This window comes from Oreochromis niloticus, linkage group LG18 (genome assembly GCF_001858045.2).
Source record: "Oreochromis niloticus isolate F11D_XX linkage group LG18, O_niloticus_UMD_NMBU, whole genome shotgun sequence".
Taxonomy (NCBI): Eukaryota; Metazoa; Chordata; class Actinopteri; order Cichliformes; family Cichlidae; genus Oreochromis; species Oreochromis niloticus.
In genome coordinates this window covers 13,216,540-13,234,869 of record NC_031982.2, presented here as the reverse complement: position 1 = coordinate 13,234,869, position 18,330 = coordinate 13,216,540, and the positions used below count along the sequence as shown (strand labels likewise).

Genomic DNA, 18,330 nt, shown 5'->3' with positions numbered 1-18,330 from the left:
TCACACACATATATAGTCTGATGAGCACATCAGAGATCTACTTGGGTTCGGTATGTTGCGTAGGGATACTTTGGCACATAGTCTGGAGCAGTCAGGGATCAAACCACCAACCTTTCAATTAGTGGATGACCTGCTCTACCTCCTGAGGTATGTCAGACTATAGAGTAAGAGCCTCCAAGAATCTGATCTTAGGTTAAGAACATACATCATACAGGGATAATCAGCCATTTATTTTTCTGTTTCTCCACCTGCCATCAGCACATGGTGTTCCCTACCATCATGCATTTAACAATGATGTAGAATTTCACAGTTCAGTCAGTGGGATGGGGCCCTCACAGAGAATACCCGACCTGTTTAATATTCGGGTCTCATGTCTGGTCTGGTCAGGAGTATTTGAGGCTGCACCTGTCATGTGATGCACAGCCGAGTGGACTGGCTTGGAGTAAAGTGACGTATGAGGCCGAGGAGTGAAGAGAAATGGAGCTCATATGTGTCTCCTCACGGTGGCTAAAAATAGCCATACCCACAGCACCCCCGTTTTACAGCCTGCGTCACTGCACTTCCACATGACCTGCATCACCTCACACCCTCACTCACCTCTCTCCCAAACGCAGACATGCAGAGCTTGTTTCATCATGTCTTTTCTGCCTGAAAAACCTCAGCATCCCTTGCTGTTCTCCTCTGGTTTCCTTTGCATAGCTGTTTCAGCAGTTACCGAGCTCTCGCTGTGCCTTATATGACTGATACGAGAAGTTTACGCACAGGAAAACCAGTTTTTTAACCGCTGCTGACTTCACTGGAATTTAGAAGGAATCCCATGCTGACCTCTCCCTGATCTTTTCTCCTTTAAATAACTCCCTGAACTTCATGTTCCAGTGATATTTTCATGAAGGATCTGACCTCCCTTTGGAGATTGTGTTCTCCTCCTCCTTCTCTTTTTCTTCCTCGTTTATCTCTCCGTTCGCTCCAGCACTTTGCTGAGAGGAGTGAGATTAGAGAGGCCGCTGCTTTACATTCTTCAGGCCTCATAGAAAACAATTCCACAGGATGTCCTGCTCTTCGGAGCATGCACAGACGCAGCTCTGACGTCAGCCCTCCAGGAACACACACACACACACACACACCCACACACAAGCGCACACACACACGCACACACACTGCGTCCATCCTCTCTTTCTCATTCCTCCCACCCCAACATGGCCTCTCCTGGCATCATTTCCCAGATGTTTCAGTTCCCTGGCAGGCTGGTTTACCCCTTGTAGTTCCTGGAATTGTGTTTTTTTAATTTATTTTTTTGGATAAAACAGTCGTATATGAAGAATTTTATCTGTAATAGTTTAACAAAGACCTCACCGATCAGCTGAGAAAATCTAGATGGAATGTAGCTTTTAGACGCCACTAATAAGAACGCAATAAAGAAAGAGGGCACTACTGTTTGTTTCATTTATATGTCGTTGCCGTTTTATGACACAGCAAAATAAGATCAAGGAGTTCAGCCGATTAAGATGCTAAGAAATAACTATTAAAACTACAAGAACAAAAGTGACAAGCAGAATCATAAAACACCATCCACTGAGCAGACCTGGTTTAAAACCATTGAGTCTTTGTTGATTTGTAGCTCCACCTTTCCAAAACATTTATTAACATATGCCTTAGTTTCCTTTAAGCACACCCACGCTTACTGAGAGGCAAGTCAGTTCCAGTGTACTGTGATCATGTGTAAATGGTGACAGTGTAACCTTTGAAATGAGACGTAATACAGATTAGAGATAGAACTAAAAAAACTATAAAATCCAAAGATGTCTAACACATTTTACTCAAAGGCCAGTGTTACAGATCTGGCACTGAGCCACTTTGCTATATTCAGTTTTCTTCCCTACTTGTGCAACTTTAATACAGTTCATTAATTATTATCCAAAACAATCGCCATGTTACAAAGATAGCACTCCACATGTGCCATTTCCTCTGAGATCTGTCACGTCCTCTGAGTAATACTTTAACAGCTTTGATATGCGGAAAACATCTAAAAAAAAAAGTAGAATTTCCTCTTTTGTGCAATAATTTTAGATGCTGTTCCAACTGTGGAACTGCTTTAAAATGTCTGCTGTCTTATTCTTTATTTATCAGGATACTCTCATATCCAGCAGAGAAAGTTATACATTTTTCTTATTTTAATAAGAAAAACTCATAATTCATGCCCGTGATAAGTCTCTCCATATAATTAGGGTTATCTGGCCTTATCCACTGTGCCTCATTGTATATAATGAAAAGTGTATTTACATTTCAAGGGAAGAGCTCTCTCTGGCTTTTTGAGTAATTAGGTTCTTGTTAATGGAAAAAGGGTTTGAGGAGATTAATATATTCCAAAAAAGTGACCTGGAGCAAAAGAGAGAACATGTTTAAGATCGTAGCAGCTTAGTTACCAGTGGCAGAGGACACCGTCACAGTTTCCTGTGCCCAACACATTAATGTGTACCTCCACTGAATAAATACATTTTGGTGATTTCAGTCACCCTGAACTGATTTCCCAAGTTGAATTAAATCACTTGTCACGTGTGGTTATTTCTGTCGCTCAGCTTTGAGCCAGTTCTCTAAAGTTTTCGGAGAGGCGGGGGAAACAAACCCAACAACAACCCAAAAATAGCTCTTCGGATGTCTAAATGCCCCCCTGTTTCCTGTTTTCATAGAGGCACGGATTACACGTCTATTCATTTTGGTGCTGAGGCATTTTCTGTTTGTGCAAAACATCATGCAGGAGTGCACACTGCAGAGGTTAGAGCTGCAAACTGTGGATTCCATTGTGGGTGCAGATGCAATATGCAGTTTGTAGCCTGTATGATGCGAAAACAGAGACAAACACAACAATAAAAATAAGTGTCATGTAAACAACAAAACCTTAAACTAGCAGAAGGATTTAAAGCATTTGCAAGCACTCTTACGGAGGTGGGTTAACTTAGCCATATTTAGCAAAATGCACCCAAACAATAAACATCACAGATTAAGAGCAACATGAAAAGGAGGGCAGAGAAATTCTTTCTGCAGAAAAGCATCCTCACTAGAATCCAAATGTGCAGCAGCTTTCACTGGCAAATAATTTTAGATGGACTAACTCTATTGAATTAGTGAAGCTTTATTTAGCTGTTTTTTCCCCTGGACCATCTGGACAAAACCTGCAAGCAGATCTTCCAGTTTTTATTTCTGCAAACCAAAAAAACAAAAACAAAACAAACTCCCCAAAACAACAACAACAAAACCCAAACAGAAACAAACAAAACAAATTAAAATGAATTAAGTCAAACAAAACATTGAAAAAACAGCAGTGCAACGCTGCCACCACGTGGCCAAACATGAGATTACAAAAAAACGTTTTAAGGAGATCCGTCTGCTCCTGCTATAGGACACAGACTCAAACACTGCAAAAAGGGAAACTTGGGCATATTTCAGTGACTTATATAAATATCTGCATCGATATATATATGGCTCCGATAATCACTGCCCCCTCCTCCCTCCCTCCCTTCCCCTCTCAGTAGATACCATTCATGAGCAGCTGGTGTGAATGAGGACGGGTTTTCTCCTCCATCTCGCATCATCACCACCATCACCACCACCGTCGTCGTCAGTGCCAGTCACGTGGTGCGTCGGGAGCGGGCGGTGGGTGTGTCTAATCGAGTGTGGCTTCATTCATAACTAGTCTTTATTTGAAGCCCAAATTAAAGTATGCAGACGGGGCAGGCTGCCGGTGGACCGCTTCAAACGGAGTCTACAGCCGGGTGAGTCCGATCCTTGCGCCTCACACACACACACACACACACACACACACACACACACACACTGATCAGGTTACACGGACCTACAGCAGTGCTCACGGTTTAATGTGGTACTATTTCATTATGTAATAGGTGGGATAGGTGACACAGCCGACTCTAGATAATCGCAGCATCTGATTTATTGGGGCATGTCTGAGGCGCGGGCGGGGGTCCTCAGCTGAGCCCCCCACACTCCAGCGTGTCCGGCACATGAAGGCTCCTGGGTGACTAATCGTGATTTATTCCCCGCAGGCTGAGATCAGACGTCGCAGAGATATGGGGCTGTCCTGATCCGCGGGTTTTCGGAGGAGAGGGGAAGATGCTGCCCAGGCTGCTGCTGCTGCTGCTGATGCTGAGGCTGCTGAGTGCCGCCGGCTGCAGCGGATCGCTGTAGTCGGGCCCCACAGAGCGGAGGGAAGCACCGTCAACAACGCCTGTATAGACCGTAAGATGCATCACATCTGGAGCACATCATCGTGCAGTCACACGTCAGACTGACATCCATTACCCGCCCCCCTTCCTCCTTAGTCCGGACAGTATTTATAAAAGTGACACCATCCGCTCCATTACCGTGACATAAAGTACACCAAGACGTCGTCAGAGATGATGTTAGATTCTAACATGACTTCAGACCCTGGGACTAACACGCGCACGCACGCACGCACGCACGCGTTGGATTAGGCTATATTTTTTGCCACCAGTCGGGGTCAGTGTTTTAAACTTCAGCTTCAGTATTTACCGACAAAATGATGGTGAAGCTGATGCACTGCTACTAGGTTACAATTACCAGTACTATAGTACTGAAAATTATTTTTTAAAAGATCATGATAATAATAACAATAATGACATTTTCCAAGCCTGACTGGAGATTCACGGTCTGTCCAGCTTCTAAAACTCAAGCAGTCCAGTATTTTAATAAATATGTTAATAACTAGACTTGACTTAATTTGTGAAATTAGTTTAAAAGAGCCCCCGTGGCTTTGTCTGGATGTAATAACTGAATACACAGAGAATGTAAGAGTGCCTTCAAGGATACATTTTAAAACCATCATCCAAAGTTTATGACTGCCTGTTACGTGATCAGCAGAAAGAAGACAGATGGTTTCCAAAAAAACATCTGGAGTTATAATTAATCTAATTAATTATCTGTTCTGGTTTTGCCCGATCCCAGCGTGGTGGAAACCCTCCAAGACACAAACACACACACACACACACACACACACACACACACACACACACACACACACACACACACACACACACACCATTAAATGCCCACTTTAACCTCATTCCATCTCAAAAGTGTGTTTTCCTGAGATGATATCCTCACGTCTGATATGGGGATCTGCTTTTTTGGCCACACCAGTTATTAAGGTCCCCACAGCATACCCCGACCGCTCTCACGCACATTTTGACAAATGCCAAGCATTCACTGAAGATAATTCGACAGCAGAAGAATGGGCCGTGTGTGTCTGTGTGTGGTTCTCGCCTCAATTCAGAGCTGCGCTCACATCATAGTTACCTTGAGCTTGTTGGTTTGTATGAGCTCTTACATAAAATATGGCTCTCACATGGTGAGGGAATGTGCGGCGGTGTTATCAGCATGTGTGAAGAATGCGGTCTTGAGCCGATGTTACACAAGCTGAACTCTGTGTAAATATTAATGGGGTGTCAGCTCCTCTCCCTTTGCTCGCACCTTTCTGCAGGAGAGGTTAGTTACCCAGATGTGAGCAGATGTTTGGGAGCTTTAGCTGAGAGACAGTTGTGAGGGGTTTTGTGCCATTTCGGTGGATGTCAGCAAATCTCAGCAAAGCAGTCGACCCAGTCAACTGTCAGGCTTACATTCTTGGGGATGTTAAAGGGGAATTACTCCAGTTTTGCAATATCCAGCTCAGCTGGTTATTAAAGTCTGATGAATTCATGTTATCTCCATGATCTGTGGCTGCTGGTATGCAGACAGCCTTCATTACTAACCAGCGTATTTCAAGTTTGAGGGGTGTGGATGAGCTCCAGGAGGAATTCAAAAGAAGATTCTGCTGGAGTGCATTTTCTAGCGTAAAAGTCTGCAGCATCAAGCACCGGAGCCAGGGTTTTTAGCAATATTGAACTCTGTAGATTTCCATATTTTTCATCTTTTCAGTTTCCTCAGAAACCTCGCTTTTGGATTCCTTTGCCGCCTTAAAACCCCACCGTGTGCCATTTATCTATAATTACCACAAAGTCCGGCTCAAATTCTTAAAATGCCAGCTTTCAGAAACAGCTCTGATGGCGTGACACACCACAAATGCACTGTAGCCGTGGTGTGCATCTTCATCTTATAAAGACATTAAAGCAGGACTATCAGGTTCTCTGCCAAACCATCAGCCCGCACACGCATCCCCAAATTATTTCCAGGCAATGAGTAACAATCATCACCCTAATGATATGAAGATGTAGCTGCACATTGCTGCTGTGTCATTCTCAAATTGTCTTTCATTTGATGTGGACATGACAACAAATGACATCCTGTGGTAAAAGTACGGCTGCGAGTACATCTGTGCGTGCAAGTGAGATGTGATGACACATAAGTTGTGAGTTCCGCGAGACAGAATTACAATAGTGGTTTTAAATGGTCCATTTGTCGGGTACTATTTTCAGTTGTGCATTAATACTCTCTGGGTGCTCTCATTAATATTTTACAGCACTGATGTATGTGGTATTTAAAATAAACTCTGCCATATGCTGACTGTAAAACACGAGCACGTCACACTGTACAATGCTGTGGCTCTCTCAGGTGTTTTTGATGGTTATAAAGTAGAGTTATGTGGCTCAGAGGCTTGTCCTACTGTGTAAAAGTCTTGAGTCACCCTTCATTTCTTTTGGTTTTGGTATGAAAATGGGAAATAGGTGCAGCAATATACTGAAACAGACTGAAGCAGTAGCTGGTGTAGGATCCGACCCCCTACTTGCTTTACCTATCTCCTGACCTCCTCCACACTAAGTGACAACAGTTTCCATTCTGATGAAGCTTCAGTGAACAGTTGATGGATCAACTGAAGGATCAGATGCATCTTTGAGGTCCTGTGTCATGTGTTTGCCGGATTTTGTTTTCTCATTTCTTAAGGACATGACTTTCAGACATTGTTTATCTGCTGTAGATAGTTTTGCAGTCCTGCAACTTCTTCGTTTGTCCTCCAATTGTCCAGTTTCCTCACATGTTTTAATGACACTCTGCAGACCATGCTGAGATATGGCAAGTTTTCAGCTGAAATGGGAACAAACAATGTGCAAAGAAATAAGGCGTTACTCAAGACTTTATGCACTGTTTATTTGTAAATGTTATGATTAGTGAGTGCTTTGACATTTTCATATCCTTAGCATATCTTTAAAACTCCTTGGTCCGACAGGCTAGCCAGTCCCAAATATTTTTATTTTGCAGTCTCGATAACTAACCCATTTCAGTGTTCGGGGTGTATACCAGTATTATAAAAGTTGCGTGATCAGAGCACCCTGCAATGGAGTTAAATTCCCAGCCTAAATGATTGTTTCAGTCCAGTCTTGTGGGATCTTTCCACACCGGCTTAGTTCTGGATTCGATGACCACGAGAAAACGACTGTGCATCTTACCAGTGATCACACTGTTTGCACTTAAGACTTTTCAGCATAACATAACAGGAATTGTGTTGCTGTCTAGTAAGAAGCGTCAGCTCAGTGTGTGACATTCTTCACTTTCTCATCCTCTGCAGGGTTCACTCACACCGACCTTTACCATGAGCAATGATCTGCCTGTTCTGACAACTCTGACTGAGAGCTCCACTGTGAGTACTGTCAACACCTTTGACACAAACTGGTCAGTGCGTCCACTGGTGCTGTGCTTGGCAAATTTCAGTATCGATCTAATACCAAATAAACCACAGGGGCAATATTACTGACACCAATGCTTTCAACTTATAAAGACAGCTTATGTAGGGGAGAGCAGTGTGTCATGATTTGATGAATCACTAAAGCATGTCGTGCCAGTATTGATCCGATACCAACACCAGCACTGGTATCGATACTATCATATTTATCGATCCGCCCACCTCAATGAGCTAGTATCTGAAACCTGATGTATGATGAACGCACCTTGTTTGAACATATCAAACTGCACGTTTAAAAAAAAAGGACAATGAGATAGGCAAACAGAAGCTTAAATACACACACACACACACACACACACACACACACACACACACACACACAGAAACAGTTCCAGGAATAGGTATTATATCCCAGGTGGCGCATTAGTGGAAGGCAGCCTGATCTGCAGCCAAAAACGATCAGAATAGGACTGTGCTGCTGGCTTTGTTTTCCATGTAGCCTCAGGAGGACAGGAGGGGATATCTGAGCTGGTGGCGATTATTGGACAGTTAAAACTGACTGGCGAGAGAGCGCGCTGGAAACGAGGCCCGAAGACTTACGTGAGGCCTCGGGCTGATTGATTGTGTTGCTCCTGCTGTTTGGCTGAGCCTGTAAAAAAACATGTGCTGTTACGTAACAGAGCTTTAAGATCATCGTGTTTTGACCTGTGGCGGTATTGAGGTTGAGTAGAAAAAGAAAAAGGTGGGGAGAAAGCAGGGGCGAACCTAGGTCCAAAGTTTCAGTCATAATGTCAGTGCCTCGGTTATCAATCCTCAGTCAAAGGCTCAATCACGTTGACCAGAACTTTCCAAAGTAAAGAGCAACTTGTGAAGAGAAAGGAGAAACATTCACAGCATTTCTTCAGTATCTTAACCACGTGGAGGTAGTCAACCAAACCATTAAGCACTTAAAGTAGCATTATTAGACAAAGAGAGTACATCCGGACAACAAGCAAACTGGTAAGAGAGCTGCCTTTACATTAAAGTTTTTAATTCATACACACCCTCCCTTTATTATGCAGATTCAGCACAGAGCATGATCGTGTATCCCAAATCCAAGAGCCGAGAACAGATGTGAAGTCTGTGACATCAATGCAGTTTACATCCTGTTTACTTCATGTTTACAGTGGTACGAATCCCGTCAGGCCCTACAGTTCATATCAATGAACCTGTTCTTTAGAACATCCGCTGATATTTTTCAGTGTGCTGCTGGAAAGCACTGGTTCTTCCTGCTCATGTACAATCGCGCTGTTCTCTCTCTCCTTCATTCCACAATCACACACAAACATTGTATTCAACTACAAAATAATCTGACGATGATTATTATAAGTGCAGGTTGGGGATCCATTTTTGATGTCATTATAACACACTAACACACTGCTTAGTTATGTGAAACCATCATCACTGATAACGGCGAAACAGAAGCTACAGCGGCATCATTTTTGCTGACCTTGACTACACGTCCACTCTTACCGGTTTCTTTTTGCTCTCTCTCTCTCTCTCTGCTGTCTTCATACTGCTCTCTCTCCCTCTCTGTCCTCTCTCAGATTTTGTCATCCAAAAGTTAAATGTTACAGTAAATAAAAAGCATAAACTGATCCGTATCAATTTAAAGCAATATTTGAACTGAATACAGGCTGCTGCTGGACATAGACAGGTAACATCCTCTTGACTTCCTGTCACCTGGATCTGGAGCTGTACTGTTAATAAACACTGAAGCCGAATTTGATCAGAATAGGAACTGAAATCTTTAACAAACTGAAATAATAAAGTAGCTTTTGTTCTTTCCTGGCAACTAGCGAGATACTGGCAGACAGGTCGAGCCTCTGTGTGACATAAAAGATAGTTTTCACTCTCTCCTGTCTGCAGTGGACGAGTTGGCAAATATAACATTAGAAGACATTAGAAAATATCACTAAAATACATTATTATTACTACTTTATTACTATAGTTATTTTTAGGAGTTTGGACCCTAAAAGGGTCTAAACTCACTGATGGGAGAAAGAGTGTTTTGCCCTGCTCTGACACATCAGCCCTTTCTGGTTTAATAAGCAGATAATGACGTTAGACTGAGCCTGCGATTAAAGCTGACTGAGACTGATTGAGGCTCGCACAGAAGAACCTCTGCGATCATAGTGGAGGCAGTGAAAATCAGCTGGTTTTGCTCTTTTCAAACGTGCGCACGCCGTTTTCTAACAGGCCGCTGCTTTTCTTTGCCTCATGTTCAGAGTAAACTGGATATATTTGGGGTTTGGCTCGCTCTTCTGACAACAACTTTAAATAGGCAGCAGCAGGCTTCGGGTTTGCTTTAATAACCTTGCTGCTGCTCCTATTAAGGTCATCATCTAAAAGTTGGAGCCTCTCCACCTCATAGTTAACTCTAAAGCTCCATAATGGCTGCCTGTCACACTTTCATGCTGAATTAAAAAACACAAAGTCTTGCAGCAGATGAATATTCTGCATGTGATGCGGGGGGGAAAGAGAAACCAATTATTTTCCCTGCTTTTTGAAGCTGACATCGGAAGAAGAGCCAGGAAAGTCTTGGTGCGGTGTGGGGATTGCTCATGTGCGTTGGCATCCTCCTCCTCTTCCTCCTCCGATTTCCATTTTTAGCCTGCAGAGGCCTCATTTCCCCTTCATTGAGAAGAGCTGGGAAATTGAATTAAGGGTCTCGCTGACGTTTCGATTAGCATCCACGGGCTCTCTCAGCCAAGACAGAGAGTATTAATCAGAAGAAAGCGGATGTACACGACTGTGCGTCTGGATAAGAATCACTGTGAGGGACTTAAGAGAGTCTTTCAGTGTTAATTCCACTCATTAAATATTACAGCGCTTAGCTGACCGCCTAATGCCACAGAGAGAGAGAGAGATCCCTCAGTGCTGCGAAGCTCAAGGGGAGAAAAATCAATTACTGAACTGTGCAGCCACCAGTTCACTGCAACACAACGTAACAACAGAGATACTGCATGTAAGCTTGTGCCTTTATTGTGCTTCTGAAGGAAGGAGTTATGAGCTCCAGCTATGCCATGTGAATACAAGCGGCGCAGATTAATTTGATGTTGCGCAACCCAAATGGGAAAAGAGTACAGAGTGTACCAGTTTGACAGGATTTTAGTGAGACATTTTGTATTCTTAAAAAGGGAGAAATTCAGATTTTTAAACTTGTTACTGTCAGCAGTAACACTTTTTTTCTTGAAGTACAAAAATAGCTTTGTGTTACTGTTTCATTGGTATTTGATTAACACTACTTTTCCATTTGCACTTGTCTTTAATATTTGTTAATAAACAATGAGGTGAATTAAACTGGTCACTGGATTAAACCAGGAGTCGGTAAAGTGACCCCAGCCTTCCTGTGTGCTTTGTCATCTTCTTCAGTCTCAGCTGTAATAGACATGCACACTACTGATGAGTTTCAGTTCAGATTGAGACTAAGAAATCAATGGCATGCTAAAAAATAAAAAAAAATGACCCTTTCATTATGGTGTCATAAGTTTGTTGTTACACTGCCTCCAAAAACTCTTATGATCAGAAATATCACAAGGAAATTGTCTTAGGTTTCAAATGTAAAGCTATTCATTATGTGGAATGGTCCTTTTAAATATTACACTGTGATGTATATAAAGTGGGTCCATGGTGTAAACGTTAACACATTTGCCATACACATGTTAAAGATCCCTCTGAGTCTTTGTGACATGGTGTGTTATCCTGCTGGAAGAAGCCATCAGAAGATGGAAACACTGTGGTCATGAAGAGACGGACTTGATCCGCAACACTCAGGTGCTCATTGGATAAAAATATCCCCCACAGTATTACATCACCAGCAACATGAGCTGTTGATAAAAGGCTTATGCTTTCATGTGGTTTGCACCAAATTCTGACCCTACCATCAGGAAGTCCATGTGAGCTGTAGCTTTAGTTTCCCATTCTCAGCAGACAGGAGGGGAACCTGCTGTGGTCTTCTGCTGCTATGACGTGTTTAGAGATGCTCTTGTGCACAGCTTGGTTGTAATGAGGGGGTATTTGAGTATTTCCTGCCAGTTCAAATCAATCTGGCCATGCTCATTGGATATTTTCTCTTTTTAGAGAGAAAACTCTAGATCATGTGGGAAAAAAAAAAAAAAAAAAAATCAGTAGATCAGCAGTCTGGCCCCAGCAGCTACGACGGCCACTTAAATCGCCTTGCTTCTTTATTCTGATGTTCAGTTTGAACTTCATCAGATCATTTTGACAACAGCCGCATGCCTAAATGCACTGAGTTGCTTCCATGTGATTGATAATGCAAATATCTAGTCGTCCAAGCAGTTGAACAGGTGTAATTTTATTTATATAAATAAAATTTTTTATACAAAGCTTAATTTATTGATTAAAAAATATTTTTCACTATTTGATTAATATAAGCAAGATGTTATGGCTGAATTCACCTCTGAAATGAATAAAGGTTTGACCAAACGTGCCAACCTCTTTTCACGATTGCCTCCCATCAGGATGTGCCGGTGTCGGCTGGTCAGGTAGAGAACTATGTCCTGCTGTTGGTGCTGCTGAGCGTTTTCGCCGGGGGGATGCTGGTCCTGCTCTCCCTCCTGCTCCTCTTCTGTCACCGCTGCTGCATGGGTGGGCGACGCTACTCCAGGTGAGCGCTACCTTGCAAAGTGACACACTGTGTGGGGACTAGCAGGTCAGGCTCGCCTCAACGGCACTCGGGGATTACAGGGGCCGATGTGATTATGACTGCCGTGGATTAAAGCTGAAAATGAAATGGAAAGCTGCGAGGTGACGCTGCGTTTTTGCTTCTACGAGAGAGATCTGAGTAAAACTCATTTGCCTCTTTCAGAGCGAGCGATGACCCTGAGAAGACAAACACCACTTATGCTGAGGATTCTCAGCCCACGCAAGGTCAGAGCTGTGTACATTTTTCACGTTCTTGTTTTTTCTTTCGGTCTGCTGTCGTCAATAACTCCATTATTCCTCTCCCTTGCTGCGTCCTTGTTGTCTTTGTCACTCAGAAATCACTATTCGTCTAGATGAATCAGATGCCCTCTCAGCATCGAGCTGTCACGATGGAGAGTCAGAACGATTCATCTCCACCGGGTCTACGGGCCGCAGAGTCTCCTTCAATGAGTCTGCACTTTATGAACAGGAGAAGACGACTCAGGACAAAGGACGCAGGTACAGCTCAACTGAGCTTGGGATTTTTTAATCATTCAGATAAGCCGTTTGATGCCATGAGCTCAGGTGCTTAATCTTTACGTTCAGGTACACCCTGACCGAAGGAGACTTCCACCACCTGAAAAAGGCCCGGCTGACCCACCTTCACCTGCCTCCGGCACCATGTGACTTAAAAATACTCACCATCATGGAGTGCGACTCAACAGAGAGCAGCACCATAAACATCAGTGAGACAGCAGCTCCCAAGCTACCCCTCACCATCTACCAGGTATGCTTGAAATCACACATTGTTCAGTCACTGGAGCAGACTCTCTCAAGGATAACATGCGATTCAATTCTTTCTCCCAAGCCCGCTAAGAAGAGAGTCTCTGACTGGATGGGCCAGAGCCTCAGCGGGGGTCTGCCAGGAGACCGACACCACTCCGTCATCCTGGACGAGGGGCCCAGGCAGTCCTTATCAGCCGTGAAACCACAGCACACGCGCTCTCAGACAGTGAGTTGACTTTTATTCACCTCCCACTGAGAACAAAAGTCTTAAAATTTCCTATTAAGCCTGCATTCAGTAAAAGGCAGGAATACAGTGTACAATTCAGTGCAGATTCATCTGCTTTCATCAAACATTAACAGAGCTGTGAAAATCAGCTGCCACGGGCGCTGAAAGCTGCTGATGCGCTTTGACATCAGTCATCACTGCTACTCAGTGACAAAATGACAAACTGCTGTCCCCCGAGGACTTTGCCTCTGCCTATCACAATCCATCTTAGCTCGCCCGCTTCAGCTCCTCCTTAATGTGTCACCACCACCCTCCCCGTCCTCCATTCCCCCCCCTCCTCGTCTCTTCTGCCAGATGGAGGCTATTGGCGACAGGGGAGAGGCCGAGAGCGAGACGAGTCAAACTGTGGGCCAAGCTTCAGTTCTGCATTTCTTCTCCAAACTGCGGCGTCACGCCAGTCTGGAGGGGGCGGGGCCTTACTTCAGGAGGTGGAAGTTTGACACCACGCATCGCGCTGCAAGTCTCGATGCCAAAGGTTTGTGTGCATGCCAGAAATGGTTAGTTCAGCCAGGGCACAAAATCAGTCACAGTTACAATCCTGACAAATACGCTGGACTCAGTTATGATGACTAAGGTTGGTGGTTTGACCCCTGGTTGCTCCATTCTCCAAGCCAAAGATAGTGAAGCCTGTGTAGCTACAAATGTTATCATTTTAGATAGAAAGGATCTGTTGTCACTGATGCTCTGCTCCGTCTGGGAATCTTGCTCTCATGCATGCATGTGGATGGGCAGAAAAGTCCCAGATCAGAGCCATGCTACCAAATATGTATTACTGCTGATGGGAATATCACGCTTCTTTTGACTTTAGCGGTCCTGACTGAAATAAGACTGGAAGCGTGGGTAAGGTCTAACCTTTTTATCATATGAATTTCTCACAGGGTCCCCCAAGAGAAGGCCCTTTCAGAGACAGAGAGCAGCCAGTGAAACCACTGATCATGCTGAAGATGACTCCTCTCCTCTCCGGGATGAGGCCATTGAATCTTTTCCACATACACCCATCCAGACCGGTGGCCTCCAGTCACTCTCTGCAGAGTCTCTCTCTCATCCCCAAACTGCACCCACATCTTCAGTCTTCCTTAGCAGGTACACCCCTGCCCATAATACCATGACTTAACACCATGCAATTAACCAAATCGTCTGACAGTTTTCCCATCTGTGCAGGCTTAAACTGGAGGCCATGGTGGAGGTAGGTGGTAGCAGCACCAGGAGAGAAGAGTTCAGTTTGCCACCAGATCGTTGCTTCGCCCAGAGGCAAGAGGAGGTTACAGTTAATGGAACAGGAACACTGAAAGACGCAGTCGTAGGAACAGCAGCAGGATCGGGAGGAGACGGGCTGGAGTCAGCGGACGAAGATGAGTTGTTTGGGGCGCAACAAGAAGCTGTCATTCAGGAAAGGTTTGAAGACATGTTGAGGAAAGACGCAAAAACAGATGGTGCGATGGCAGACGCGAGGAAAAAGAACGAGGTAGAGCCAGATGATGGAGACGAGGTGGTCTTGGGAGCAGAAGCCAGACGAAGGACCGACTCGGGCTCATCGCTCTCCTTCATGCTTCGCCAGGAGAGCCTGGAGGCGCCTCCTTCCTTGTACAGAGACATTTGGAGCTTGCGAGCCTCTCTTGAACTGTATGCCTCCTCAGACCAGAGCAGTACAGACCGGGAGTCCATCCGCAGTGATGCGGACAGCGTCTCATCCCTTGGCGGGGCAGGAGCTCGTTCTGGCCTCGACAGCTGCTTGTCCCAAGACCTGGATGATGAGCCTGAAGGAGACGGGGAGGGAGAGGGGTTGGAAGGGGGAACCAGAGGGGCATTGGGTTTAGACAGTGAGATGGGAAGTGGACCTGGGGGAGAGGGTGAGGGGGGGAACAGAAAGCTCCTTCAGATGGACAGTGGTTACGCCTCTATCGAAGCTCCATCCAGGGCCCCTGAGGAGATGCGACTGTTTGGGACTCCCGGAGCCCCACGAGGGAAAACGGCATCAGAGAGGAGGTTGTTTTTCACCAACTCTGGTAGAAAGGGTTCAGTATGCGAGAGCATTGAGGCCAGGCTGTTTCAGGAGGAGCTGGAGGATGAGATGGCAAACAGCACAGAGCCAGAGGAGAAACTAAAGGAGAAACCACAGAGCGGCAGCCAAACTCTCACCCTCCAAGATTCACATCAACCTCTGAAATCTCTTCACCCTCAGAAATCTCCAGAATCGCAAACACAGCTGATGTCTCCACTTGTGAAAACAATCCCACAGCCCACCAGTCCACACCGAACACGTCTCCGCCGCCGTGACTACAGCATAGATGAGAAGACGGACGCCCTATTCAACGAGTTCCTTCGCCACGACCCACGGTTCGACCAGCAGGACTCCCCGTTACGTTCCAGGCACCGATCCAGAGTTCACCTCCGGAAACAGTGGCAAAGACATAAGCAATACAGCGATCCTGGCTCGAGCTCTGGGGGAAGATACTCCCCGTCTTTGGAGAGGCAGAGGTTCACGCCGCTGAGGAGAGGGGACAGTGCTGGTTACCCTCTGGACACCAGATACCACAGCACCCTCTCGCGCATCGCAAGTGCTGCTGATGAAGAAGCCAGCGAGGTCGCGGCTTCTGAGGAGGCAGCAAAGGAAAGAGCAGAGAGCGCAGATCCATCACACGAAGGCGCGGCAGAGGATTCCCCACAAAGAGCTGCCAACAAAACATCCGAAGGAGACGATGCAACAACAAAGAGCAGCTCTTGTTGTGCAGCTTCAGCTGGCGACACCGATGGCTGCCAAGCCTCCGCAGAGAGACAGACAGCAGAAAGCACAACTTGCCAGTCTGTAACCACTGTGCCTGCACAAACGAGCTTCATGGACCCAAGAGTTGACAACAAGAACAACAACAGCAGTCAGGCTATCCTATCAGAGGTCTCCCTGCAGGCACAGAGCAGTCTGACAGACAAGCTGGCTGTGTCAGTGGAAGAGAGGCTATACAGCGGCCTGCGCAGCACAGAGATCAGCCAGGGGGAACCGGAGCGTGTGCTCACAGTGACTCGCACAGCCTCACCTGGATTCAGTCCCATGTAACTTGTTAACGTCTGTTTTCCATCACTTTATTTCCAGTCTGTTGTCTATAGAGCGCACACCCAGATAAACGGGTCCACAACAGTTCAAACATCCTCGTGTTTCAGATGTCTTCAAAAAAAAAAAAAAAGAAAAGAAAAAAAAAAGGACTGAAGTACCTTCTCGCTCAAGCATTTTCATTCACACCTTAACTGTCACTGTGATGCCCATGTGACACGTGATAGTCCCTTCCATTGGTAATCATGGGGAAAAAAAAAAAAAAAAAAAAAGACAGTTGCACTCAACCCATCATAAGAAAACCTACATATTCTACCCACATAGACTTAACTGTGAATTTTTTGGCATGCTACCGTAGGTCCGAACATCATCATATGTGAATACTGTACAGTTTACAAAAAAGCACTTTGATGGGAAGAAAGACAATGACGGTATTTGTTCCCCCTCATTTTAAAAACCATATCCTCAAGTGTCCTTCTTGTCTCGACCATCATGAGGTTAAATGTCTGTGTGAGCTGTTGTATCAGAGCAATGCTGACCATGTTTAAAAAAAAAAAAGAAACAGCGTAACAATTCTTCAGTGCTTGCAGCCCTCTCTTTCATGAACATGTCTTAAAAGTAAAAACAGATGGGAAGCACAATCCAGTCAGCAGGCGTTTTTCCATCCTCATATTTTACCCGTTTTTATTCTTGTTAGCCATCTGTCCCCTGTGCATCAATCAGGTTGTGTCCGGGAGGAGTGGAGTGAGTGCTGCTGAGGGAAGACTGACAGATGATGCTTAAATAGTGACACAGTAGCCTCTCAGGCTTTTAGACAGATGGTTTGGTGATGGGAGAGCCGATGCTGTGAGGCACGGGAGGTTGGAATAGCTCCTGCGACATTGTCTGTCAGAAAAGCAGTGTGGCAGTGGGAGTGTGTGCTTCCAAATAAAAGTTTGGTGATTTACTGCATTTCTCAAAATCAGCAATGGAAGTAATCTTACTAAAAAAAAAAATGAAGGCCGGGTAGGCGAAGTCAGATTCTTTTATGCCACAGAGCTCCATATTTGTTGTCTAAACATTATTACATAAACATCAGTGAGTCACACTGTTGGACTGTTCTGTCATTACAATGAGAGCAGCTACCGAGCCCTGCAGACATCATCCCGCTGCCATAAATACAACGCCGAGCACCAAATGCATCATTCTCCAGCTGAACGCTGCCCTGCCAACGCTCGGGAAAAAAAAAAAAAAAGCACTGTTTACACTTGTTTGAGAGATACTTGCTTCTTTGCCAGAAAAATCTCAGCCCAATGACTTTAACCTGCATTGCACAACCACCGTAAATCTAAGCAACCCATCCAGCTGGGTAGAAAGTGACGTGCGACTTAATTATGCAGTCCAGAGAGTCTCAGAGGCGTCTTGTGGTGGAAGTGGTTTAATACTTAGGGCAAAATTTAACAGCTAATCTTAAGATGAGAGTCCATGGGAACAAGCGTAATTATCCTCAAAGCTTTAAGAATATTAAATGCTCGCTTATGAACTGTACAGCAAACTCTCTTAGCTGATAGCTGGATGAAGAGCTCATAAAAACCAGTTAAGGGATTTTAAACTAGTTGCACAATCCTGATGTTTGGTTTAAATAATCTTTTTTTGTGTTGTTGTACTAAATAACTCCTGGGAGTTTTTTTTTTTTTTTTTTAAATTTCCTGTGAAACTACAATTCGCATCTTTAAGGACATGTTCGTTGTCAATATATCACTTTGTTTCGTTCAGTCCATGAGTACATCACCTCCCTTAGGAGAACCAGAAGAGACAGAAGAGCAAGGAATTGATCTAATATGGAAAACTAATTATCAGCTTTTCCTCTCCTGCTTTTAGTTTGTACTCTTTGTTTTTCAT

The 18,330-nt window shown here is 44.7% G+C and overlaps 1 protein-coding gene across 2 annotated transcripts; it reads left to right on the top strand.

Annotated features, from left to right (window-relative positions):
* The first annotated feature begins 3,626 nt into the window (after positions 1 to 3,626).
* On the top strand, positions 3,627 to 17,090 carry cbarpa (CACN subunit beta associated regulatory protein a). Of its 2 annotated transcripts, XM_005476174.3 has the most exons (11): positions 3,627 to 3,770; positions 4,059 to 4,251; positions 7,532 to 7,603; positions 12,169 to 12,314; positions 12,516 to 12,577; positions 12,688 to 12,850; positions 12,938 to 13,118; positions 13,200 to 13,343; positions 13,698 to 13,878; positions 14,282 to 14,486; positions 14,565 to 17,090. In XM_005476174.3, the coding sequence occupies exons 3-11, from the start codon at positions 7,556 to 7,558 to the stop codon at positions 16,453 to 16,455; spliced, it is 3,021 nt and encodes a 1,006-aa protein (XP_005476231.1). In that variant the 5' UTR covers positions 3,627 to 3,770; positions 4,059 to 4,251; positions 7,532 to 7,555; the 3' UTR covers positions 16,456 to 17,090. The 2 variants fall into 2 exon arrangements, with proteins under 2 accessions (XP_005476231.1, XP_005476232.1); XM_005476175.3 differs by lacking the exon at positions 7,532 to 7,603.
* The last annotated feature ends 1,240 nt before the right edge of the window (positions 17,091 to 18,330 follow it).

Coding starts and splice junctions, on each gene's coding strand:
- cbarpa (XM_005476174.3), top strand. CDS start 7,556: ATGAGCAATGATCTGCCTGTTCTGACAACTCTGACTGAGAGCTCCACT. Junction 12,851..12,937: donor ACTCAGGACAAAGGACGCAG/GTACAGCTCAAC, acceptor CTTTACGTTCAG/GTACACCCTGACCGAAGGAG. Junction 14,487..14,564: donor TCTTCAGTCTTCCTTAGCAG/GTACACCCCTGC, acceptor CCATCTGTGCAG/GCTTAAACTGGAGGCCATGG.